Source organism: Centroberyx affinis, unplaced genomic scaffold (assembly GCF_046629955.1).
Source record: "Centroberyx affinis isolate AG114_WGS23_722 - 3 ecotype Tasmania unplaced genomic scaffold, CSIRO-AGI_Caff_v1 ptg001901l_1, whole genome shotgun sequence".
In the NCBI taxonomy this organism is placed as follows: Eukaryota; Metazoa; Chordata; class Actinopteri; order Beryciformes; family Berycidae; genus Centroberyx; species Centroberyx affinis.
In genome coordinates this window covers 161278-187611 of record NW_027280266.1, presented here as the reverse complement: position 1 = coordinate 187611, position 26334 = coordinate 161278, and the positions used below count along the sequence as shown (strand labels likewise).

Below are 26334 nucleotides of genomic sequence, written 5' to 3'. Positions count from 1 at the left end.
GCGTAGTCTGCGAGATGTGTGAAGTGGGCAATCGCACGTCTGTCCAAAAACTGGGAAATGGGTGTAATTCAGGAATAGAATGATCCTTGCTCCACACAGCTCAATGCACTGGGACTCAAAGTGCGGTCCAGGGGCCCCCAAGGTTCCTGGAGGGGGCTGCAGGGGGTCTCCAGCAAAATTAGGAATTGTTTAATTTCACTGTCATTTCATTCACTAGGTTTTACCCCAATTAGAGAATGACTATTGTAATTACAGGTTTCACTCTCCCCTCTGTTATCTCCCCACTTACAGTTTAGACAGTTTTCGATTCAAAATCAACAAGAGCAGCAATCTTCCAATATGGGTGTCCCTGGTTCAAAATCTCAAAATGGGTGTCCGTGGCCAAATGTGTATCTATAGTACAGTATTTGGGAGTCCATGACATGTTCTCATGTTTGAGAACAGCTGGCTCAATGTATAGGCTTGCATAGGCGAACGGGTGTGAAGTGGCCGAACCCCCCCCCCCAAAACAATGGCCATCATGTTTTCCAGGATTTAGGTGAACAAAGTATAATAAAGTAAGCAACATATCGACCTGCACAACTAGAACTTGCACAAGTTCTTTCCCCCTAAACAAACCACTTCTTTTTAAAATCCCCTGTTCTCCTCTCCCTAGATCCTCTTGCATTCCTTCTTTTTATTTTTATTTTTATTGTTGTATTATTTATCCGAGTTACTCCCCATTGAGATCTGGGACGTGTTCTACAAGGGCGACCTGGCCAAGGCAGCAAGGCAGCAAGGCAGAGCAACAATAAACAAAAAAACCCCATAAATAATAGAAAATTTCAGAAAAAGTCACAACATTTCAGAGGGGAGAAACAGTGGTACAATCCCGGACAATCGACGTCATCTAAGCATCAACAATTTCCAATAGACTCATCTTCCACCTTCTGATTGTCCCCGCATCATTCTGTCATCAGTCCTTCACTTTTCCCTCCCTCTGTCTTCTGCTGCCCTCCACTCCCTCCTCTGCCACCTCACACACTCCTGCTCTGCATCCTTTCTTCTTCCTTTTTCCTCATCTTGTCATCCAGCTTTGTGTGTGTGAGTGTTTGTGTGTCTGTCTCTGTTTCTGTGTGTGTGTGGAGAGGTAGAGTGTGTGTGTGTGTGTGTGTGTGTGTGTGTGTGCTGTCCTGTCATGCATATCATTGAAAAGATGATGATGATGATGATAAGTGCATTATTTGTATGTAATATTACAGTCTGTGATACATGCAGGTTACTTTGCAATGTGATGTGCTGGTGTTGATCGCTGTTAGCTGATGACAAACTCTCAGACACAGATTTTAAATACAGCCTTGAGATTTTTGTTTTTCTTATTATTTATATTCGGTATTTGATATGATCAGGAAAAACCTTAGACTCATTGCTCTGTTTGGCAGGCATTGAAAGAATAGCTACCGCTGGGGATGTTCATCAAATAAAAAAAATAAATAAAAATGTTTGAGTAGCGAATTAGAGCTCGCCGACTTTAAATTGCGTTCGAATTTTTGGTGTCGAAACTCCTTTGAGGAGTTTAGTTAAAAATCCATTCTAATCTGGCAGAGGCTGCTGGGTTATTAGCATTAGGCTGCCGCTCGGCTCCGAGGCACAGAGACTGAGCGGTACAGGACCGAGTGTGTGTGTGCATGTGTGTGTGTGGGAGGGGACCCATGGGGTGATAGTATAGACTTTATGAAAGAGAGATGAACTATGGAGTGCAAATCCTTAACTACTCTATTGTCTTTTCTCCTGTAGCCTCAAGCCTCTCCTCGAGACCACAGGTAAGATGAGCTCCTTCCACACTTTCAGATAAACAACAGTAAGAATCTAAATCAGCTGAGTAAAACATACTGGATGCTGCCAGTGTCTCTTTATGCCTTTTAAGATTACTACATACAGTATGCAGAAGTCAGGACTGGAATCTACGAGTGTGTATTCAGCTAGTACGATGGTTCCTGTTTTGTTTTGTTTCTTCGCGCTCCTCTGTGTGCATCTGTGTCTCCATCCAATCTGAGAGGGTTGAGTAATTTGTAAAGGTGAGCGCAGTCGGAGCAGAGCGGCATTTTAGAGGTAATTACAGCTGCTGCCAGAGGAGCGCTCCCCTCCGTCCAACCTCCACCTGCCCCGGCTCTCCATGTTTGGTGGCCTGTGTGAAAGAGACAGCTAATGGGTCTCTGGGGAGTGCCATTAGCGCCTCCTCTCATCCCTCTGTCGGAGGCCAAGGTGCATTTCGGGACAGAGGTGCTGCAAAAGCTGTTGTCACTGACCTGTTCCCACTGTAATTGTTTACCCCCCCCCTCCCATCCCGACTCTTGTGCACACACACACACACACACTCCCCCTCCCCCTTTCTCTCACTCTCTCTTTAAACTGCACAGACCCGTCTCTTCCACACTCAGCTAATGCCGTTACACGCCAGTTAAACTGTTTATTTGCTATGAATCCATTTTTGGTGGCTTCTTTTTCGTAACTGCCACATATTTCCGTTGGATTTTTACTTCCCTCTTTGATGACCATTACAGCCTAAATTGTCACTATGAGCCTTTTTTCCCCCTGCTAATTTAATTAAAGTCAGGTCAAGTTTGATATTTATGTGCTTGTAATATGCACTTTGTATTCAGCGCATGGGGGGAAAAAAAATATGTACTGCTCTTTCCAGCCTTTATTCATTTTAACGAGTCATTCATTCACCCCTCCCCTTTTTTCACTGTCCTTATCTAACACCATTTCATACGGTTTCTGTTGGGTTTTTACGGGTGAATAGTTTTTGAGTGCCTAGTTAGTTTTCTAAGAAGACAACTAACGTTATGTAAAAACTCCCCTGAATCATCCGTGCCCACCTGCTGCCTTTTCTCCACACCACGCTCCTAATGGACTGTAACAGGCTTGAGGGACCGCAGTCCATTTACCAGCTTTCAAACCCGATTACTTTTTGAGAACCTCTGATATTTCCCCGCAGTGATGTCTTGATGAAGAGAAATGAGGCAGCTTCACCTGCAGCACTTGGAAAGCGTTGCACCAACCAAACCAACGCAGAGGCGTAGTTGTTTTCAATGGGTCTCCAACTCCAATCCCCCGAACGCACCCTGAGCGCACCGTAGCTGTAGGATCTTTGCATTAAATACTTGAAGAGCATTTAGTTTGTGTGTTTCCACCCAGGTGATCGTTTTGCGGTTGTGTTGGGGAATGTGTATGCACTTTTGTTTGCAAATTTTTATATTTTGTACACTGATGATCTCATGTTCCTCTTGGTTTTGCAGGTGATGTGAGGACAGTCACCACAGAGGACGGTGCGTGTGTGTGTGTGTGTGTGTGTGTGTGTGTGTGTGTGCGTGCGTGTATGTATGTGTGTGTGCATGCACAGAAAGTGTCTGAAGAGGCAGGAGCATTCCCAAACACACAACTCCCCCCCTACTCCCACACCCCCTAAACCAATACCAGAGGACAGATGGAGACCCCCCCCCCCCCTCCCTCTAGCCAGAGATCCCACCCTCAATCCCAAAGACACACAGGACCAGGCAACTTTGCTACTATTACCACCTTGTCGTCTTGTACTATGCAAACTGTACATTTTATGAACTGTAGATTGTACCTGAAGTCGGTTAAACATTTGTCAGTGATTTGTTTGGATATTCGGATGAGTATTTGGGTTCCGGGCTTTGTATAGTAAAATAATGCTTTTTGTTGTTCAGAGGGTGGTGTGGGATTTATGTTTTGTTCTTGTTTAGTTCTGCTTTCACTGGGAATTAAACTGTTACATTTTTTTTGTTTTGTCATTCCACTGCTATCTTCTGCTTTTTACCTCCCAGCCCCCCCCCCCCCAATCGCTGTCATTAAGGGACACAGCCACAGATTTTGTTCCCATTTGGGGAGCACCCATAGTTTCTGGCCACCCATAGTGGCTCCAATATTAATTTTCACAATGTAGACTGTGTGTCACCCCTCACAGCATCTGTTCTGTTTGGAAGATCTATCTTGTAGCATGCTTGATGTCAAGTTCCCCTTTAAAGCATTGATATGACTCTGTCGTGCCGACCACGATTTGTTAATGTAAACTTAACCCCTTCTGTGCCTATACAGTTTGTCATTCCACGTGTGGAAGACAGAGATAACAGTTGATAAATTAAAGTTGGATAAAGTGTATAAAGGAGAGAGGTTTTGCAAAATATAGATTTAATTTGAATCTAAAGCTGTTCTGAATTTGGGTTCGTAACAGGCCCGCAGTCATCTTGTAGAATAGTTTTGTTTTTTTGTTTTTAAAAAAGATCTATGTTTGAAAATCAGAAGAAAGCCATGATTGCCTTGCTACCTCAGACTCATAGACACAGTTTTGTTTGCGTGGTCCGTAAACTTGTTTCAACTGAACAATTAACTCGTGATCATACACAGAATATGAACAACCTGGTTTAGCATTTTAAGCTTGTGCTTACTGTATTGATGTACACTGCAACGAGGAGATACCAAGTAAAAAAAAAACAGAATTCCTATTACTGTACCACAATGGGTCTGTGGCCTGCTGAAGCTAGCCGCCCGTTATGATGAGTATTATACTTTTATCTGTTGTTGGTTTTTCCACTGGCCTTCTAGCACTGGTCCCTCACTGCGTTGTGTTGTTGTGCTATATGCTATCCTGTAAAACTTGTGAGATTTAACAACACTACTATAACCTCCTCCGACTGTGGATTGATGATGATGATGTTAATGATGATGGTGATTTTGATGACGATGATAACTATCATGATTACAGTCATGATGAACCGTACCATGGCAGAACTGTGTCGTTTCTCCAGAGGTATGTAGAATAGATTGACCACACTACGTGTAATATGGCTACGTTGTTTTATTCTAAATAAAATTTTTATAACAAGTACGCATCCTCTCTGCACATTTGTTATTTTCATACTTTTGAAAGCATGGATCTCTACTTTGTCAAAAAAGTGATATTTAATTGTCTAATATCAGACTTACAGGTAAGTCTACAATATTATAACACCAACTACAGCTCTACACCACCAATAGGCCTTGTATGGCACTGTATATATTTTGCATAAATACAAATTACACTTTGCATTTGATTGAGCGACAAGCCGCCAACCACTGTGATAAAAATCAAACTTAATGCTGTCTGCTCTGTTTATTACCATGTGCATTGTTAGGACTGTCATGGTAGATTGATGCAATACATATTTCAAGGTAACATAAACGTATCACCTCAAAGGATTTCATAAATAACAAACATTAATATAATCAGAAACTCATACCTCCTGCTTAGAGTCATCTCATATGCAGTGATTGCCCTGCATTTAAAAGCATCTCGTACGCCCATACCTGGTATGAAGAAAATAGGCCTCATTACCGGCAAACTCTGCAGTGTCGTCCAGCCCAGACTTTATCATTATTATTTATCAAAGGAATTGATCACACAGCGAGAGGTTGTATCATTATTGTGTGTTTGCTGTGAGCATGCTGAGGCGGAACTGAGAACTGCAAATGAATGATGAAAGGTAATTAGGGAGCGCACCAGCCTCCTTCGCCCAAGTTCTCCAGCCCTTCACACCCAGTTTTCCATCCCAGCAGCATTACTCACTTGTGGCTGGATGCATTCATTATCCCAGCCTTTCTTAAAGATTACTTGATGTTCGATTAATGTTTTCGGAAAGAGATTCACCACGGTTCTGTTGCTGATCATAAATTAAATCTGACTGAGTGATTTAATGGTGCAAAATTTTTGCAGCCTGTCAGATTCTGGTCAGATTGAATTATGCTGCAGCAGGAAATTGCCTCTGCTCTTAAATCTGCACTTATTAGATTGCAACACACTCATGTTTTGTTGTTTCCTTCCTTTAACGGCTCCTTGCTTCCTAACCTTTCCCCCTACCCTCTTTCCTTCCTTTCGTTCACCCTTCCTTCCTCTTTTCTTACATCAAGACCATCACAAAATTAAATAAGCAAACACATCATAGTGGAATAGTAACTTTACCCTGTTTCCCTCTTTCCCCTATTCCTTCCAGCTCAGTGACAAGAGAGAAGGAGGAGTAAATGTCTCTGATGTCACCCCCGAATCATCTCCTTAATCTCTTTGTTGTGACGCCTGTGTGAATTCAACACAAATTAATTAGTTAAAAAAGCTTTTGCATGCTGGACAAGTTTTCTCCTAATAGCGCTCCCTGTCATGCCATGGTCCAGCCGTCCCATAACACGCTTCAATAATGCAACAGCAGCCTAGTTGTAGTGCACCCTAATTGGATCCAGGGATACATATTCAGAGTCCTTATAGACAGTGTGCTCACATCCTCTGGGTTCCCTGGGGTGCCTCAATTAGCCCACCGCCCCCCCTTCTGTAATGCACCTCAGGAATCAGCTCGTTTGTAAAGACAAATAAGTTTGGAAGTCATAAAGTGGCGTACCCAAGGGGAGGGAGCGCTCAGGCTTTATGCTGTGGGACCAGTAAGAGAAGCACACTGGTATTGTTATTAACATTCATACCCAATTATATGTGTAAGAGAATGTGGTTTAATCACAGTAGCAATCTAATATACTCATTTAAAACTTAACAAGACAGCGTTTGTCATCAGTAAAATGCCCTCATGTATTTTAATCCTGCAGATGAGGTAAGCAATACTTAATGCATCAGGCTGTAAACATTAGCATTCTGCAGCACAACGCAAACACAGCCCCCCCCCCCCCCCATCCACAGGGAGGGCAAAGGTCAGGCTCAGCTACAGAACAGCATCTCTGGAGCTGGTTGGGATTCTGCATCTTGCTCAAGGATTCTGCAGCAGAACGGATGCTTGCTGACAAGGGGTTTGACCTCAGGTGGACACACAGTACATATCATCATGTACTACTTTACAGTACCTTGGGTGCTTGCAATCAAACCTCAACCCTGGTACTGTTAGCGCTGTCCTCTACATGCAGAGCTAAACAGGAGTGCGGCATCTCTCTCACCCTGCGTATGAACTTCTGATGCAAACAATATCTGATCTATTTAATTCCCTCCTCCTCTCGTCCCTCTATTCCTCTGAGCATCAACATCTGCTGTCACAAATTCTCTTTGCTCTCGGTAAAAAAACAGAATAGAGCGATCCCTCCAGGCTTTTGCCTCCACTCCCTCGGCTGTCCGCATCTTTCTGTATATCTAGGATGGGGTGGCAGTGGGTGATGGTGCTGGGTGTTTATCCCCCCCACCCCGCTCACCCCCTCTCCCTCCTCTGCCCTTTTCTCATTCATGTAGCAGTGCTGGCTGGCACGGCGATCCGTTCGACAGCTGTCCCCTTTGATCAGATCCTTGGCAGGCAGCGGCAGAGCCGGTGCCGGTGGGTAAGGGTGTCTTGGCTGAGAGCTGCCCCCTGGCACACAGGAAGGACAGGGAACAGATGTAGAGGAGGAGGAGGCAGGCAGGACACCGCAGGATCGGTCCGGGGTACGGGATACAGGCTGGACCCCTGAGAGATGGAGGCAGGGAGCGATAGAGAGAGAGAGAGTCAGATGGGTGAGAGGCGAGCAGCCCGGAGGGGAGAAGCAGTGAAAAAACAGACCGAGACGAGGCAGTTTCTGTATTCATTTCCATTATTTGTTAGCAGTTGAATCTCTGTTATGCTGACACTAGTGCTCCTCCACAAAAAATGTTACATTAATGTTAAAAACAAATCGTGAGCTAAACTTGTATCCTAATAAGCTGCAGAGTTTTAACAGTTCCCTCACAGCGCTTACAGTTATCTTGTAAAGTTTATTGCCCTCACTGCACTCCAGATCTCCAGAATATGCTGACCACACACACCAAGTTAGCATTGGCGACATCATTAGCTCTCTCTATGACAATTAGTTTTAAGTCGCTAACAGTACTGGGCCTCTGGCTAGGCATTGGCCTGCAGTGGGAAGCTTCCACTGTGCATGCTGTAGGGAATATCCTGGGCATTTGTCCCATACTGCAGCATCAGCATTTTTATTTTCCTGTGGGCCTTAAACGAAAAACAGTTCTATCTTATAGCCTCTCACTTTAATGTACTTCATTAACAGCCAGGTCTATTATGAAAGAGTCTATCCACAACTTTCCATGTGCCTCTTATTCCACTTTCCCATGTTTTTCCCACATATTTTCTTTCACTCATTACTCGTTTTTCTTTCCTTCTTTTTTTGGCAGTATTGTCATCGTTGTGTTATCATCCACCGGTCTCCTTTACGCTCTTTGATTCATACTTCAAGGCAGTCATTAGCGGCAGGCCATCATGCTCACATTCATCACGCCTCTTTGCACTTACTGTACATCACCTTCTGTGAACCTGCTATAAAGAGACACACACACAGATACTCATTCATGCATTGTGCCGTCTCTCTCTCTCTCTCTCTCCCTCTCTCTCTCTCTCTCTCTCATATCCCTTCAGCCCTCTCGCCCCATGGCCACGACTAATGCACCGAGCTTACTGACACTATTTACCGTCCCGCCCCACACCTCCATGCCACAGCCTCATTCCTGATGCCCGGTCTGGGCCCGGGCCTAATGGAGGGAGACAAACAGAAATCGGTGTGTCAGAATGGGAGCAGTGGGAGGTGTGCGGGGAATCAGTCAGTACCTTCCCAGTTTCATTACAGTATGGACCATTAGCTGCGGTCAGGTCATTGGCATTCTTGGTCACGGTGCTGAGAGCCCCGCTGCCGCACCGTCGGCGTGAGCCAATCAGGCCGCTTGTAAACACAGAAACAAGCAGGCTCTAATGAAATTTGATGCTCATTTTGTATGGGCCGGAGGAGAAAGAGGAGAAAGTGAGAAAGTGAACTGGACCTTTGTGTGTTTGTTTTTTTGCATAGGAAAAAAGTCATAAAATCAATCTCCATTTTGTGCATAATGTGCATAATAGCTTTTTGATATGCATATGATATTTCAGAGTATAAATGGAGTTGGAAAGTTGCGACGAAATGTGCTGTGTCACAGGTGTTTTCCTCAGACCCCTCAATTAAAAAAAAACACCTGTCTGCCAGTGCAAATCCAATGCTGATCACACCACCGTGGCTGACGGGTTCCAGCAGACGCAACACTTTGTGATCCCTGCAGATTGTGCATGAGAAACACTAAAGATTAAAAGATCATTCTCGGTCGCAGTGCTGAGAGCCCTGCTGCCGCAGCACCAGTGTGAGCCAATGGGCTTAATATAGTAAACACAGACACAAGCAAGTTCAAATAGAACTGGTTGCTCTTTTTTAGGAGTTCGAGATGGATTGCTGAAAGAAAAATGTGAGCTGGACTTCTGTGGTCCATATTTTTTCAGGGGAGGGGGCGAAAAGGGTCTTCTGAATTCAACGGGAAAGATAAGTATTAACAATTCTAGTGTCCACCTCTGCGTTTTGCATGATAATAGCTGTCTGGTATGCAGATGATATTCTGATGTGTAAATGGGGCTGAAAACATTTGCAGCATTTTGCATGCTAAAATGTGCTAAATGTGCTCCCAGGTGTTTTGCTCGCAGCCATTTTCAGAAAATGTTCCCAACAAGGGTGATTGAAGCCTTGGCATTACATCACACTCCTTATTTTCCTATTTCAGCCACGCGTGTGCCAGTAACAAATCCAATGCTGATCACACCTCCGTGCCAGGGGGGTGTGACATGACAGGTTCTGGTACGCGCTCCAATTTACCCCGCGGATGTGTGTATGAGGTGTCTCATCTGTCTTCTTGATGGTTCTCTGTAGAAAACCCATGTGCTTCTCCAGAACAACTTGTCGAGTTTATTTCGCTTTTCACATACAGTGCAGCTTCATCACAAAGTGCTTTGCAGAAAGAAAAACACAGATAATCATAAGAGGCAGAACTCCAAGAAACAGGGCCGGAGCTTGTGCACACGTGTGTGTGTGTGTCTGTGTCTGTGTCTGTGTGTGTGTGTGTGTGTGTGTGTGTGTGCAGAATGAGTGGATGACAGCCAGCAGCTGAGAGTCAAGGTAGGTTGTAGAATAGCTGGTGCTGAATAAATGGGTCTTGAGTCTGGATTTACATGCTGAGAGAGCGTCTGGTACCCTGACAAGAGCAGGAAAGTTGATCCAGAGGGACAGGGCCCTACAGGATCAGGCTCTGCCCCCAGCTCTTCTCAAAACAGACATATTCTTTTTGACAAATAGGGTGCTAATGATCAAAACTCAACTTGCAGAGGCGTTAAAGGAGCCAGTTTAATCCAGTGGAGCGACTGAAGGGAGGCAGGGGAGTTGTCAGGTGTCACAGCAACAAGCAACTAAGCTACAAACAAGAGAAACCAGGGAGATTATGTATAAATTATGTGAAATATATATGTATGTGTTTAGTGTAAGAATGGTTTGAGGGGCTCATTTCACTTGTATATGTGTGTGTGTGTGTGTGTGTTTTAACTTCGATTGAAGGATTCCATGGTTCTCTACGGGTTGAAAAAATTAGGAAATACCTTTCAAAACCCTTTGGATGAACTCAAAAATGCATGATGGTCGAAAACAAGGCTGTTGAGATACAAGGTTTTCACCCAACAGCAACAGTGTGGATGTGCGTGTGAAACCAGGATAGGAACAAAACTGAAGAGAAAAACTGCACAAAACGGGAGAAGATAAAACAAAAGGAAAGCAGGAATGAATACTTTAAGTGGAAACAACAAAGGGATTGAAGCAAAAGAGGAAGAGAAAGGAGAAGTGGAGGCTCAAGCTGAGGTTTGACTGATTAAGCCAATCTTAATCAGTCCTATTGTGGGTGACTGAACACTTAAATCACTCACATTCCCGGCTTTGTATTATGTGAGCCGAGACAGAGACAGTCTTCCACTTGAGTTTTCTGTAATAACTGCATGAGCAATCCTTTTAATTATCCATTCATGAATACAGGAGCTATCCATCATCACCCTTCATTGTTTTCATTTTCTCTAATTGGCTCTTCCAGGCATTCTGTCTGAGCGCTGTAGCTGTCAGTTTTCAATGATCCTCCTGTCTGGTAGTTCAACCTGAGGTGCTAAACCGCTTGTCAATCTGTGTTTGCCTTCTTGTTCTTGTTCTTCCTCTTGTTCTTCTTGCCATTCTTCTTCTTTTTCTTTTTTTTCTTGTTCTTCCTCTTCTCCCACACTCTCTCTGCCGATGTGGAGCGGCCTTTTTCCAAGTCTTTCCGTTCTCTGCTCTCGCTAAAATCGAAAGCTTCCCTCTCACTCTTTCTTCCCCTCTTTTCCTCACACCGCCTCGCTCCTTCCCTTTGTCTTCTTTGTAATTGTTGGTCTACTTCTCTCGCTCACGTTTTCCTCCTCTCTCCCTGCTACGGTCCCTCTCTGTCTCCCTGTATTGCTTGCTAATCAGGTTGATGACCTAGATCACGCTCCATCTGGTTTTCATAGACAATATAACCTCACAGAGCGTTTCCTCCAATTCACCATCCCAGCTGTAGGTCCCTTACAGATCAATTCCACAAAAATTCAGCCTTTAAATATGTTATTCTAATATCTTTATGCTCCACCATGGTTCAGCCTGCACCAGATTACTGTCTCCCATAGTAAGGGATGGTGTTCTGCTGCTTAATGTATGTTGCCGCAACAATATAAAGCTCCATAGAGCTTCAGGAGATGGAAAAATGACTGTGACACCCCAGGAGGATGTTTTCAGGATCATGGTACATTTTCTGGCTCAAGATTATTATCATATAAAGTTGATTTGGATGTAAAAGTTCAGACAAACAACGGGTAAACCTGCAACGTTATTCTCAGTACACATCAGTGAGATGTCACACATTAGTTTTGGATCTCTGCTTTCCAGCTCTGGGGGGGTAAAATATTCTCTGTATTATTCTATAATATTCTCTAGGCCATATGATATCTGTTTTCTGTCTGTTCTCCTACAGAGAGGCGAGGGATAACCAGCAGGATGCGCGCCTTCAAAATAAAATGGAAAATCTCATGAATGGAATCTCAGTTTCTCAATTTTACCCTCTCACTCCTTCTTCATGTCTGTATTTCATTATTCATGGCTGACAACAGCTGCCGGGAAAAGTGATGCCCCACTTTTCCCACCCCTCAAAATATGTTGCTGAAGCTGAAACCAATCGGGCTTCTTGATCGCTCCTTATCCGAGGCCCTCTCTGCGGCTCCTCTCCCTCTCCGTCATCACAGTACTTTTACTGAGAATTAGCTGACAATTAGGCTTCTGTCGGTGCTACAGATTGCGGTTAGAAAGCAGGTTATCCTTTTCACAGGAAAAGGCTCGGGATGACACGACATGACACAATTTTTTTGTTCCTAAATCCTCAAGTGAACAATAGAAGCTGTGTGCTGGCATCTGTTGAACCGGAGCTGCCAGCCTCGTCTTCTCCGCACACGCTCTGCTTTCTGCTGACGAGGGACAAGCCAAAGTGCCAAAGTGGAGCAAACAGCTAAATATAACAATAACCTGTTTACTGCCAGATGATCAACATATGCGACCCCGTGTGAGTGCGTCTATACCTGGCTGTGAGCGTGTGTGTGTGTGTGTGTGTGTGTGTGTGCATGTCAACATACATTGCTTCAAACAGAGGGAGCTTTGTGCAGTTGCGGCTGTGCATATTGTTGACGCGTACAAGTGTGTAGGGTTTGTGAGTTCTTTTGTGTATTCTCTGGGAGATATGATGTGTTCAGGCTTTAACTATTGAAAACACCATCTGCTTTGGAGAATTCCCAGTCATCCTCTGGATCCTGGAGCAGCCAGTAGTGTGAAGAGCCATTTAATATGGGCTCCTGCTGTGATACTAGAACAGTCATAATGCGCAACTTTTGGCTTTGGGATTTTAAAACATGACAAATACTGAGGGCCAAGAGTTTTTCCTGACACAGCTTTGGGTGCCAGGAGGTTTTTCACAATAGACTATGAACTGGCAAAATCCTAAACCCCATTTGAACTCCAGTTCAAGGTTTTCTGTCCCCACTAGTGAACTAGGACAAACTTCTGGATGGATTCAATTTGCACATTAGCTGACAGTCTTCAAGGGAGAGTTCCGATATGGATTTCTTGGGGCTCATGAAACACGATTTTGGCTTTGTAATTAGAATTTCATCAAGTAATGAAGCGAACCGGAGGCTAAATGAGCATAAAGGTTAATCATCTGTTCAATAGCTAGAAGGTCAGACTTTGTGTACTTTGGATTATGCGAGATATTAAGTGTGCGCAGTCTGCTAATATCAACTGCGCACTGATATGAAACTAATGGACATGTTAAGTGTGTGCACTGACAAGCGTTGTCTATTAAAGGTTAATTGTTAATTATGAGCATGCATGGTAGAAACAGCAACAGCGCAGCGGGGAAGGAAACAAAGTGAGGAGGACAAAAATAGTTTATGACCTTGAGACAGCAGGTGTGTGTGTGTGTGTCTGTGAGATAGAGAGGGAGAGAAAGTGTGTTAACATGTGTGTGTGTGTGTGTGTGTGTGTGTGTGTGGGTGTGTGTGTGTGTGTGTGTGTGTGTGTGTGAGTGTGTGTGTGTGTGTGTTTCTGCAGATAGAGCCTCATTTCCTCTGCATGCTGATTACCATGCAGCCGCTGTGCCTGTGTTCTAACATAGGGGAAATGGTTGCTGCTGAATTAGCCGGCCCTGGGAGTCTTATTGGGAAACATTGCAGCAATCTCCTAATGGTCCGTATCCATCCACAGCATTAATGTCTCTCTCTCTCCCTCTCTCTCTCTCTCATTTGCTCCCTCTCACATTCTCCCTCATTCTCTCTCTCTCCCTCTCCATTTCTTTCCCTCTCTCTCACCCCTTTATCTTTCCCTCTTCTCATTGAAGACTTACTTCACATCTTTCCGTCTGTTGACATTGCGCCACTTGATCCTGCTCTCTCTCTCTCTCTCACACACAGGGACGTGCAGAGAGTTCTTCAGGGGCATGTGCTCAAATGAAAAAAGGGGCATCTACAGTGTCAAACAGTCTGTGGAAGAATCTCTGTGTTTTAGGAGTGCAGCAATGCGGTGTTGTTATATCCCTTTACTTTACTCATCTGTTATATTTGCTTCCATCTCTTGTCTTTCTGTCTCACTGTCCTCTTCTTTTCCCCCCCCCCATCTCTCTGCATTTCTGTCTGCTTGTGCTAAATATTAAATACAATAAAAAATATATATATATCTTAGTGATAAAAACTCAATTATCTTATTATATTTCTGTCATTATAGTACAAGCTGAGGACTCTAAACAAAATGTAACAATCTTTATTGGATATATTTTAAGATAAAGTCACTAAATCTATTTTTTTCCTTGCATGATGAAGGTAAGTCAGCTGCCACCGTCTGACTGCCCAGTCTGCCTCTCACCTGTTGTCTTGAGTCCCTCTAGCTGCCTTCTGCTTTACTTTCTCTTTTACTTTCGCCCTTCTTGCTTTCGAGGGCGTCTTGCAGCCACTCACTGGGCTATATAATATGTAAAATGAAAAAATAATGTTTGCAAACGAGAGAATCTGGGCTACTGGGCTGATAAAGTCAATATTAGCAGCAGCATCAAACTAGCTAGCAATAGTCAATTTAGTCCAAGTTTCAGTTAGCTACACTGATTCATTAACAGCCTAGGTGCTAAGCACTGTGCAAACAATTCATTTGTGTTTTGCAGTTGCTCAAATACTTTCGCTCGTATTGCTACAATTTATTAACTATTCGGAAAATGCCTAAAATAAAATAATACGATTGAAAGGGGCATTTTGTTAAATTAAGAGAAAAGGGGCACCCATAGCATTATAAGTCGATCTGGATATGACCATCAGTTGAATGTCTGCACTGTAAACTGAGATGAGCTTTTAAAGAAAAGGAGTTTAATTGTGGCATTTAAGGGTGATAGAAAGTTTTTCAGTTTATGTAACCTCAAGTGGTTTGCAAGAGGCTACGAAATTGTCCTCAACGAAAGCTTTGGTTGGCTTTGACTTGGTTTTCTTTTAAGCTTTGAGATACTTTTGAATGAGAATCTGTTTGGTTCACTCACAATGGAGGAAAAATGAAAGAGGTAGGAGGTAGAAAGGAGATTTTATAATAGCATGATGTCATCCTTTATAACACTCCTCAGCAAGTTGACGGACAATGATGTACAGGAATTGGCCAAGTTCAATGTCAACCAAAACAAGCACAAACTTTTCATAATATATCATTGTAAAAATTCATATAAAAACTTTGGAAACTGTTTTGAGCTGATATGAGAAATATGTTTACACCCCGATTTTACAAAACGATGGAGGTAGCAGCTATAGACGACTGTTCTTAATGTTGGTGCAGGCTGTCATATCTACTCAATGCCAAAATGTTGCTGGGCGACATTATCCAATATCCATTCCAGATATCAGTCTGACATTAGCCTGACAGCCCATTCCAGGTAAGGCTAATGGGCTAATGTTGTAGCCAATGTTTTTTTTTTTACCACGTTACAGTCTCTGGATAGCAGGAACAGCCAGATATTTTAGAGTTGGCATAGCTAATATCAAGACAGGCCAACAAAACTACAAAATACTTTTGGTTCCCCAACGATCATAAAATCAAGTTTAGCTCCACCTCTCTGTGCATCTGTCAAACCGGTACTGGAATTTGGCCGTCGTTACATCAGTGGGCATTTCTAATTGAATCCATGCAACCTAAAGTGAGTTTTTTCAGTGGGCATCAGTGACAGAGTAACCCCCTCATTTGTTCCACAATAATCCACAGATTTAACTCTGTATTCCAAAAGCCAATTTATCCCCTTGACGTCAAAACAAAACCTGGGTAAACACAACCGGACCGCTCTATATGGTAGATCCCAGTAGCCATAACACGCTCACAGTGGGGTCATTATTGATTTAGACTAATCTCTCCCTATGTACGGGATAATCCCTCTCTGACACTGTACCAACCGCTGTTTACCAAAGACAACAAAATGTATGAGAGACCCCTGTTGAATTCGATCAGGCCAGCGGCTAACACTGATCCGTGCTAATCCGGCCAACGACAGGGTCTGTCACAGAGCAGGTTGTCATGGTGACACCTGATATTCTGGGATGGAGGGGATAGCTTTTGTTCTGTGGAGTGACTGGCTGTGTAGAGATAATGTCTTCGGGCCGTTTGGTATTCTGTCCAGTATTCTCCTGATCGCTTTCTGGGCTGAGGAGGGGAAAAAAATAGAACATTTCCCTGCAAAACAATAGGGACCCTGGGAAATGAGAGAAGGAAAAGCCCTGGAGATATACACTGGCACACACACACACACACACACACACACACACACACACACACACTCTTAACGTTTCATGCACATGTCGTTGTGCATGCTTGCTCATATAAACACTTTGAAGTGCTTTCTCAAACACACACATACGCAGCAAAAAACACACACAAACACAGACAAGGAAAGCATAGATACACACAAACACACACACACACACACACACACACTCTTTGCAGCATGTACCTTTCCAGTGTCCAACTGAGAAATTGTCTTTTTTCTCTGATCCCCTCCCAAGTGAAACACACTTCGGGCACTGTGTGTGCCTTCTGAGTGTGCACGATACAGCACAAGCCGCATTTGTGTGTATTGCAGTGCAAGAAGCCGGCATGTGTCTGTGTTAGTGTACTGCTTTTGTTTTGCGGCCAGGTTGTGGAGTGGCACGGGACGGGGCCCAGTGTGTGGCGTGTGCTGGGAGGCTGGGAACCCGCTGCTTCATTCTGCCAGCTCTACGACAACTGTTTCATGCTAATGTGATGGGCTCAGGCCCGCTAGCTGGCTGCCCATTTCAGTGGGCGAAGATGAATGGATACACATACACACACACACACACACACACACACGCCCCCTTCCTCTTCTCAATCAGAAGGACGTCCATGAGCTAATGAGTTGTTGTCGAATTGCACTTTCCTTGTGTGTGTGTGGGCGTATCCATTAGTGTGTGCACGCGTGCTAGTTTGTGTGTTTATGTGTGCGTGTGTGTGTGTGTGGGTGTGTGTGTGTGGAGTGCTGAGGGGCACTGAGAATAATAGAACGATGTTTTTCTCTCTCGCTCCAATTTCTCACTCTGTAAAATTAGCCCTCTTGTTTGTGTGGGCGCGGACATGAACTGAGGTCTATTCTTCATAATATAATAGCACATCGTGACTGTCTAATCATGCAGAGGATGGGCCTCTACAGAGAAAGCATCCGGAAGACAGAAGTCATATCATGTACAATGCCACAGCTGACTTAACATCGGTTAACTGTAGCTGCACCAAAAAATAGTAAATAGTAGTAGATGTTTGTAATTTGGAAAATAAAAAATAGAGAAAATGTCTGAACAAGGTCATAGAGGCTGCATTGTGATCAAATGCAAATTGTAAGCAAATGTAAATGCTTTCATGGGTATAGGTTGAATCGCTATTGAGTTACATCAATTGGAGATAGAGAGAAGCAACTTTATTTAAATGAAAATGACACAAATGATTAAATTCATACTTGCAGTAAATCGTAAGTTTCTTTAAAAAAAAAAAACACATCTTTTGGCACAAATCTCTCTCTCCTCCACGTCTTGGTGTTCATCGCAGAATGATGGGAGGTGTGCCGAGTCTCCGCCGTGAACGAGGCCTTTGGGCCCCCCGCACGCCACAAGACCCAATCCATTTCTCATCTTCATATTTATACACACAGAGACTCGGCCCTGGAGAAGCAAAGACAGAGAGACATATTGAATGCCCTTTTCTTCGCTCCCCTAAGATTACCTGTCAAACCTCGTCATGGCTGGCTGATGTAGACATTCTTATAATTCTTTCTTTGAATGTGCCGTGCGCATGCGAACGTGCGTGTGCAGATGCTCCGACAATGAAGGCGAGGTGACATTCTTTATCTACAGCAATAGACGAGCAGCTCGGAGCGCTGTTGGTTACAGACCATGAATAGATCCTAAGTCATAGCGTGGTAACACTGTGTTGCAACACAGATCTCTTGGGGGCTGGTGGACTGTATAAATGAAGGTATTCTGCTGCTGTTTATCCCTGAAACCAGACTCGACCTAACTCGCGCTCGAATGCACCGGGAACATGCAAACCCACTTAAACAGGGCGAGCGTGAATGCGCCGCATAAAGAAACAATGCGATGGTCTTGAGCGCACCGGTGGCATACCAAGTCTCAGTTTCTCCAGGCACTTCATCACTCGCAATGTGCGCGCGAGTCAAGAGGGGGCAGGACAGAGGCGCTTGACATTCGTCCCCTCCATTTCCCCTTACATTATTACATTTTACCCACAGCTTCATTTTCTAAAGAGGCATTACATAAACACCTGGAATTGTTTTCATGCAAATTTGCCAATCGCTTAAAGAGATAAATGTGATGATAAAACAAAAGACAAAAGATGGGAAGCATCTGCAATGGGATGCATTTATCTCGAGAGAAAAAAAATCATTTCTTATTTCTGGCGGAGGAACAATTCTATTTCACACCAATTTCATAGGAAAACAGAGATTTAGTTGATAGTGTTCCCAAACCATTGTCTGGATGCCTATGAAACAACAAATCATCCATTTTTGACTGCCTGCATATGAGCGTGGCTGTTGGTGGCAGCTTTGTAGATTGGAGAGAGAGCCTTAACAGAGCCCAAGGCACTGGCTTGCCTTAACAATCCAATTTACTGCCATGGAAGAGGGCCAAGCTACAGCATGAGATACAAAATACTCATTGCCTGTTCTGCCTGTGTCTTTCTTGTCTTCTCTCCTTCTTGGATCCACTCATCTCTTCCTCTTAATTGACAATTTATCTGCAAGGCTGCAGATTTAAACTTTGTTACCTTTTCATCTAAAATAATCTTTCTTCTTTGTGGGAATCATTGCAATGGGCCTTGATCTACTTATCAACCCATTTTCTGTCGGCTAACATGCGCCTTCAGTGACGACAGGAGGCCAGGCGGAGAGTGGCCTTAATCATACTTCGCTCAAAAGAACTTGCACTGCTGAAAAGAAAGGTAGAAAGCAGTCGAAACCTTCTACTATTCTGCTTTCTCAATCAAACATGCATACCAAGATGCAGTAGATATTTGCGGGTATTTTTATCACAGTATTTCCTCTTCAATAGACATTTCTGTTGGATCTCTGCTCTAATGTGCGAGCTTACTCTTCTCTTTTGTGAAAATATGACTGCCGATGCTGTTGGAATTCCTTGGTTCGCTGATAGAGGTCGATAAAAGTCACACATCACTTACTGCCCCTTTAACTTTCTTTTTCTGCTTCTTTTGCTCTGTTACTTGCCACCTACCATTTAAAAGCCTTTTTACGTTGATCACACTGTGTGAGATTACACTGCTGTAAAAGCAGCCTGTTTAACAGGGATTGATGGTATTGCTGCTGGCCCACACCCTCCAACACTCCCTCTATATATTACAATGATACTGTATGCGGGTTTATATGGCTCTCTCAAGCACCTAGATCCCACTGTAGTCCATACACCATACAAAGCCACTACTCTTAATAGGACTAAAGCATTACATTTTTATTGCGGGTCAATAATGCACTATGCAATATAATGTTTATTTTTTTTATCCCCAAAGGCAGAATAGAAGTAGACATATTCAAAATGTTTTTCCTCTAATATAAGGAAAATCAATTATATTTTATTTGCTGTATATTGTATGATCATTCAGCTTGGAAATCAGTTTGGAGTGTTTGGAGTTTGGAGCCAGACCCGTAGTCTCCATATTAGCACAGAAATACTGGTCTCTCTGTGCTAATGTGGAGGTGACTTTATAGAGAGACTGGTCTACGACCTGTTTTATTTATTCCCGTAAAAAAATCCTCAACAGACATTTTTTACCCACTCAAGAGCTAGATAGACTGCGTCCATTAAATGTAATGAATAAGTAATTGGAAACTGCGCTGTCGTGATGGGGGAGTTATGAGGAAATTGAATTTATACGAGCGTACACGCACACACACACACGCATGCACACACACGCACACACACTCTCACGGCTGCCCATTGTTAATTGCGTCTATTACATGTCTGAGTCACCCTGCTCCTCCTTAGGCCATGACAGTTCAGCGGATAATGTGATGCGATGGGTCTCTTGTCTCTGCCCAACACCTCCAGCCCCGCGAAGGAGGGAGGTAATAATTACGAAGCCTTTAGCGTCCCCCATCAGACATTATTCTGACCAATAACAACATTCCTCCAACCTCTAACGGCCGTTCAGAGGGCTGCATGCAGACGTCACCCAGCATTCACCCCCACTTAAACAGCCAGAAATAGGTTCCTAATGCCACCGCTGGACAATTTAACGAGATTTCCATGGATTGAGCGAAAACGTGGCCAGACATGATGGTTCACCCCCCTTCACCCGGTGCCTGTGGGCCGAGATGGGGGCGAGGCGCGGGAAATAATGACCCGGGAAAGGGTTTCACAAATAGAATGAAACATTTTCACGGCAAACTGGAGCCATTGGTTGGAGCAGGATTAAATTACCATGCCAAGCTTGGCTCTAACAAGGTAGGCTCATCCTCACAGCAGATGTCCTTTCTCCCTCTACAGCTAAATAAAGTCAGTTCCACCCCCTCTGTATGATTCATTTTGGGGTTCTTTCACACTCACTGATCCATATTATGCTGAAACAATCTTCTGAGAGACAATGGGAGAGGAAAGCAAAATGTCAGCAAACAGTGGGCGCAGTTTACCAAGGCGGTTGACTCAACGCTGAACAAAGCTGCTGCTTGTAGAATGAAACTACAATGATTTTTCTGTTTTTCAATTCCACTTTGTTCTTTGTTCTGAGGTGTTCTTAATTACTTTACAGTTTGTTGTTCTTAATTGGTATCTGGAAAAGTAGACCTACCATGAGCCAAGAAGTTAGAGGCTAGAGTGACTAAGGGTGCGTTCACACCAAGCATGTTTGGTGAGACCGTTGATCCATATGGTTTTATGGGTATAAGGATGGATGTTGACATCTGATAGCCAGCAGTTCCTCATGCTTGGAAAGACTAGCAGAACAAAATAAAGCAAGGACAAATCCCAGTCTGGACTGATGCTCATATTCAACTTTTTGTTTGTTTGTTTGTCTTTTAGCAGGATTATGGAAAAACTACTGGCTCGATTTTCATGAAACTTCGTGGAAGGGTGTAGCATGGGCCAAGGAAGAACCCATTAAATTTTGGAGCGGATCTGGATCCGACTCATGAACAAGTAATAATAGCACGAACCTTGGCGGAGGTCTGCGCTCTCCGAGTGCCCTTTAATTATTCATGTGTTACCTGGTATGAAGACCAGAGATGGTAAATTATGGCAAAGAGCACAGGCAAGTCCATAGTTAAAGTTTCACATTTGTTTTGACTCCCCCACTCCATCCAAAAGTCCATGTGACTTTTGTTTACAAGCCCCGGGTTCACTTGTACTTGGGCAGTGTGAACCTAAACTAGAGATAGCGTGAGAGTGACAATTACCTTGTGATCCGTGATTTCTTGCAACCTTTTCAGCTCAGAATCCAAATCAGAAATTGAAACTTTCATGCAGCCCGGGCTTATGGAAGCATATTGCTTCTCCTGTCATTTGTAGTCCCACCAGGGGAGGAAGGCCTGAACTGAATTTTGAGTCCCAACCCACAGTTACATAGAAACCAGGCCTTATAATATAACAGTCCAAGCATTGAAGGGTTCCTACATTATCTCAGGCTGCAGGGTGGCATAGTGAGCAGGGTATTATTATTATGCCTTTACTGTGTGAGGGTGTGTGTCTTGCTCAGAAAGAAGTCCATGAGCTAATGAGATAATGCTAAATTATGCTTTCCTTGTGTGTGGGTGCATGCATGCCAGTTTGCTAGTGTGTGTGTGTGTGTGTGTGCGTACCTGTGTGTGCACTGTTCAAGCTTGGCTGCTCAAAAATTGTTTCCAATGCCAGAGTTCATGTTTAGCTGCAAGGTAAAATTCGATTTTGAAGTTAAAGTTTAAGTTTGCTTCATTGGGATTGAATGGAGGAATTGCTTATCGTTCTCTGGCCAGAAAAAAAAAGAAGAAATGCATTTATTGTAAAGGTCATTTACTACCAGGGTGGCTATTGAATTTCTCTCAGTCTCGCCCTTTTCCTTTTCCACTCCCACAACACAACACAACAAAACACACACACACACACACACCACACGCTGGAAAACACACAGCCGCATCCCGTCCACTGCTGTCACGTCAGGATCTAATGTTCACACTGAAGTCCGTGAGGAAAATGTCAGTGTGAAGAGGGAGGTGCGAGGGGAAAGGCATTAGCCCAGCCGTTCTGCTGATGAATATTGAAGCAGACCGCATGAGACGGGAAGGGAGCAGGTCGAATTGGAGGTGTAAACTGTGAAGAGTGCAAAATGAGAGATTGGGGAAAACATTTCAGGGAGAAAGCAGTCGGAGGTTTTGATTATGCAGCAGAGAGGAGCTTTATGTCTCAATCGCTACATCAGGGTTGGAAAGTACAGGATTAAATGAGAAGGGATTGCAAAGAATGGTGCAATCCATCACTGTTAAAAAAAAAATACAGTAATCAGAGTTTTTCATTTAATTGTAATTGTATGGATTTTGGAGAAAAATCCAAAATTCAGAGGAAGGGATCAGTATTTCAGTGGATTACGTTACTGATTGCAAGTTTAAACAGGTAATCAGTCATCTGTAATGGATTATATTTTCCCTTTCCCTTTGATTATGATAACCTTTCAGTGTAGCCTTTCCAAACCTGTCAATAACATTATTTATCTGCTTTTCTGTCTCTGTCAATTAATCTCAGTATTTGTCTTAACAAATATTCATAAAAACGTTATTAAAACTCTCTCTCTCTCTCTCTCTCTCTCTCTCTCTCTCTCTCTCTCTCTCTCTCTCACACACACACTCTTGCCTGAACCTTGCCACCCACTCCAGCACTTCCTATCGGTGTGTGAGCGGGATAACCTCTGCACTACCGGTTCACCTTCCTTCCTGAGCTTATCTGCTCTTAATGAACACAGCCACTCGTTAATTCCTGACAAATGGACACTAGGCCGCTTAAAGTGTAGAGAGCCACATCTATTACCAGCTGCACATATTCACTGAGCTAATGCTAATATGAAGAGCGCTTTAATGAGCGTTGTCTTGACATCTTAACAAATGTTCCCCGGCATCCGCTGCCTGGTGCGGAATTCATAACAAGGCCCGCGTCTCACCTGGACACTTTCTGCCTTTCTTACAGTTGAATTTCTGATAAATATAATGCACTTCCTAATGCCGCACTTCTCCAACATCCTGTCCTCTGCCTAATATAATGAGGTGCATGCCTGCTTGAGTAATGTTAAATGGTCCATGCTGATGTAACGGGGTAATATAGGTTCAATTACTGCATGAGTTGCTCAAGCTGAATGCTAAAAGACAGCTTATTCGTGAGCTGAGCGAGAAATACTTTGCAAGAGGAGAAAAATCAATGTATGTCATTTATATCCTGACCGAGGCCGTATCTGCCATACGCGACGTTTCCAAATGAACCAATTTACCCCAATGCTTGAAACTGCAATCAAACCCGCATGTCAAACCGTTTCTGAACCGTGCGCCCCCACACAGAGTTCTGACCTGCACAATTATTCAAGGTGAAATGAATTCAAATAGCCCTGTGATGAAACTGGCACAGGCTTTGAGTGGAGAGGGTAATCGTAGGCACAGAATGAGAAACCCAAGTAGGGCAGCAGCTGGCTGCGGAGAGAGGAGAGGATCGAAGCGGAATAAAGAGATCCTGCCCGGGGCCCCAGGGCGAGAACGGGGGCCGCCGCCCCAGAACAGAGGGGTGCTATCGGGACACTAGCATGTCCCGACTTCTGCTTTCATTACACCGTGCATGGAGAGAGAGGGGTCGGCGCACAGGGACGCACCGAGACCCACCGAGACCCACGGGACGATTAGTCTTCACTCTGCTTTTAATATTCCTACCTCCGCCAGCCTGCACTCACCTCACCTCAGTCGTCTTTTCACTCTCTTCTTCTTCCAGGCCCGGATAGCTGAAATTCAGCTGTAACTTCCATGATTCAAACTGACAGTCTGTGGTAGAGGGCACCAATCAGGCAGCAGTCTTTCCCATCATTTTCTTTTACAAGAGTCATAAGTTTCTTTCAAACCCATTAAAGTGGACTGCCACTGAACTTCATCTTTGAAAGGTCTTATTCATATTGCCCAAGAGAGTTCGGTGTAATCCTAACCCTGGATCTGGGTGTCAAGCAGATGTACAGCTTCATACAGAATGAATATGAAGCTCATTCAGTTAAGTCAAGTTAAGGCAAACCCTGTATGAGCCTGTAAGGTCAGTCTGCCTTTTATTGGCAAAGGACCATCTCCTCTGAGCTGCCATCAACTGAGTGCTACTTCCCCTTTCACTCATGAGTCTTTAATAAGTCACTAAAATGACTTTGATGAAAACGGCACTCTGCAGACCTACCAATGACATCAATAAGGCGACTCCACCTTGTTTCAATGTGTGAGTGCCATCATAAATTAAGCAACAGTTTTCTATTGAGGGTCTAAACTTAGTTAAGAGAGCAAGTCAAGCCTTTGAAACTATTCTGATGTGTTCAGAAAGGGCCTTTTTTCGGCTTTCCTCACCTTATGTGGCATTATACCCACAAAGCATTGGCAGTGACAACACGCTGAACCTCAGTACAAATTGGACCAGAGTCAATGACTTTCTGCAAAGTCTCTGTCTTGAGACGTGGTTATCGCAAGGTAAAGGGGGAAAAAATCATTATTCTTTCTGTTTGACATGATGAGAATAATTTAAAGGCCTAAAACAGAATCGGTAATATAACCTGTATGAGTTTTGAGTTACATTAGTTACATGAGTAATGAGTTACATTACATCTGAAAATTGCAAAGAAATCCTTTTGCTTCGATAAATCTTATTAACCCTCAAGAATTGCTGCTTACATCTGTGATTGATTTATTAAGCAGAACTATAATAGAACAAGAAATCTTTTCTCATTAAACAAAGTCAGCTCCACAAAACAGGAGTTTGTCTTTAATGAGCCAGTCATCACTGATGCAAATCATCTCAGAATCTGTTGTGATTATTAACTGGGCTGCCCATGCAATGCTAATCTTATTTTTGAGTTTGGTTGTTGATTATAAACATACACCCTGTTTTCTGGCTGCGCAAACACCAATATAGATAGAATAGAATAGAATAGAATGGAATAGAATATCTTTCACTGTGGTAAGATAAATCCATAATTCAACAACACAAGAAAAAGGGGCAACATAGAGCTTCCACTACAGATTCCAGTTCATGTTTACAAACAAGTACAACAGTGCATTTCCTGGAGTCGATTTTAATTCGGGTTGAGAATTCAGAGCGGACAGATGCCAGGGGCCCATGCAGTGTAGTGTGCATCTCTGCAAATGATCAAGTCTGTATTGACTCAATGGTGCCATGAGATAAATATTCCTCATAGATTACCCTCAGTGGGCAGTAACGATGATCGTCCATTACTCCGGCAACACAATGGCCAGATCAATGCCGCCCTGGCACCCAACGCCTGGTGTTATAATTGTCTGCCTATAGTGCATGAGCGGGTGTCCTCTTATTAAAAGGAGCGATCTGGAGCGTGTGCTGCCAAATAGGCCCGTCTACCATTCAACAGCATCCAACATCAATTCTTGGAACGCATTCAGAATGGGGAGTGAATTCCTTCCTGGGAACTGTAAAATATGATTTCATGTATCTATCCCCCCCCCCCCCCTCCCTGGTTGCTGCAGAACATGATTGAGTATTTAAGGAGCCTGGGGATAAACAAACGGGCTTCACAAAGACATCAGGAATATACATTGCCGCAGAGCTCTGAGGGATAGGACGCACTGGGGGTTGATTTGTTGCGGATGCCGAGATTTGGAGCTCGTGCCAAACATATGAAATTCCCTCGCTGTATCCTTGTCTAGAATGTAAATCTAGAACAACTAAAACAATAAAGGAGGCTGCATCTTTGATCAATCTTTAAATCTATTTCCTCTGCTTTTGGTTTTTGGTGACAATGAAAGGAACAGCAGCCCACCTGCGTCCCCCCATTCATCTGAGATTGAATAAAATGCAAAATTGTTAACGATTTAAAGATGAAATTCTTCTACGAGAACCTTGAAAGAAGAATTTAAAGCAGTTTCTTTGCTCTGTTCCCAAGCATCGCTTCGAGGAGACCGAACTCTTTCTTTTGAATTCTTTTTTTGTGTCTTTCTCACGAAGGTTAAGTTGTTCTGTGGACTCAATTATTGTTCACCCACTGTGCTCCATCCTCTGTGTCTGTCTCTGACAATATGTCATCTTGTCTTTACAGCCAGTCATATTCAACAGTTGCCACTATCTTTTATTCTAAGCCCGAATTTCCAGGAGAAAGATTAGTCACAAGCAAATTAGTTGCTCTTTTTCTTCCCCA

The 26334-nt window shown here is 43.6% G+C and overlaps 1 protein-coding gene across 1 annotated transcript in view; it reads left to right on the top strand.

Annotated features, from left to right (window-relative positions):
- Positions 1–4889, top strand: part of utrn (utrophin) — a 146484-nt gene extending 141595 nt beyond the window's left edge. Inside the window, 2 exon segments of the mRNA XM_071530212.1 lie at positions 1777–1802; positions 3282–4889. Of these exon segments, the coding sequence (XP_071386313.1) occupies positions 1777–1802; positions 3282–3290 (35 nt within the window). The 3' untranslated portion in view covers positions 3291–4889.
- The last annotated feature ends 21445 nt before the right edge of the window (positions 4890–26334 follow it).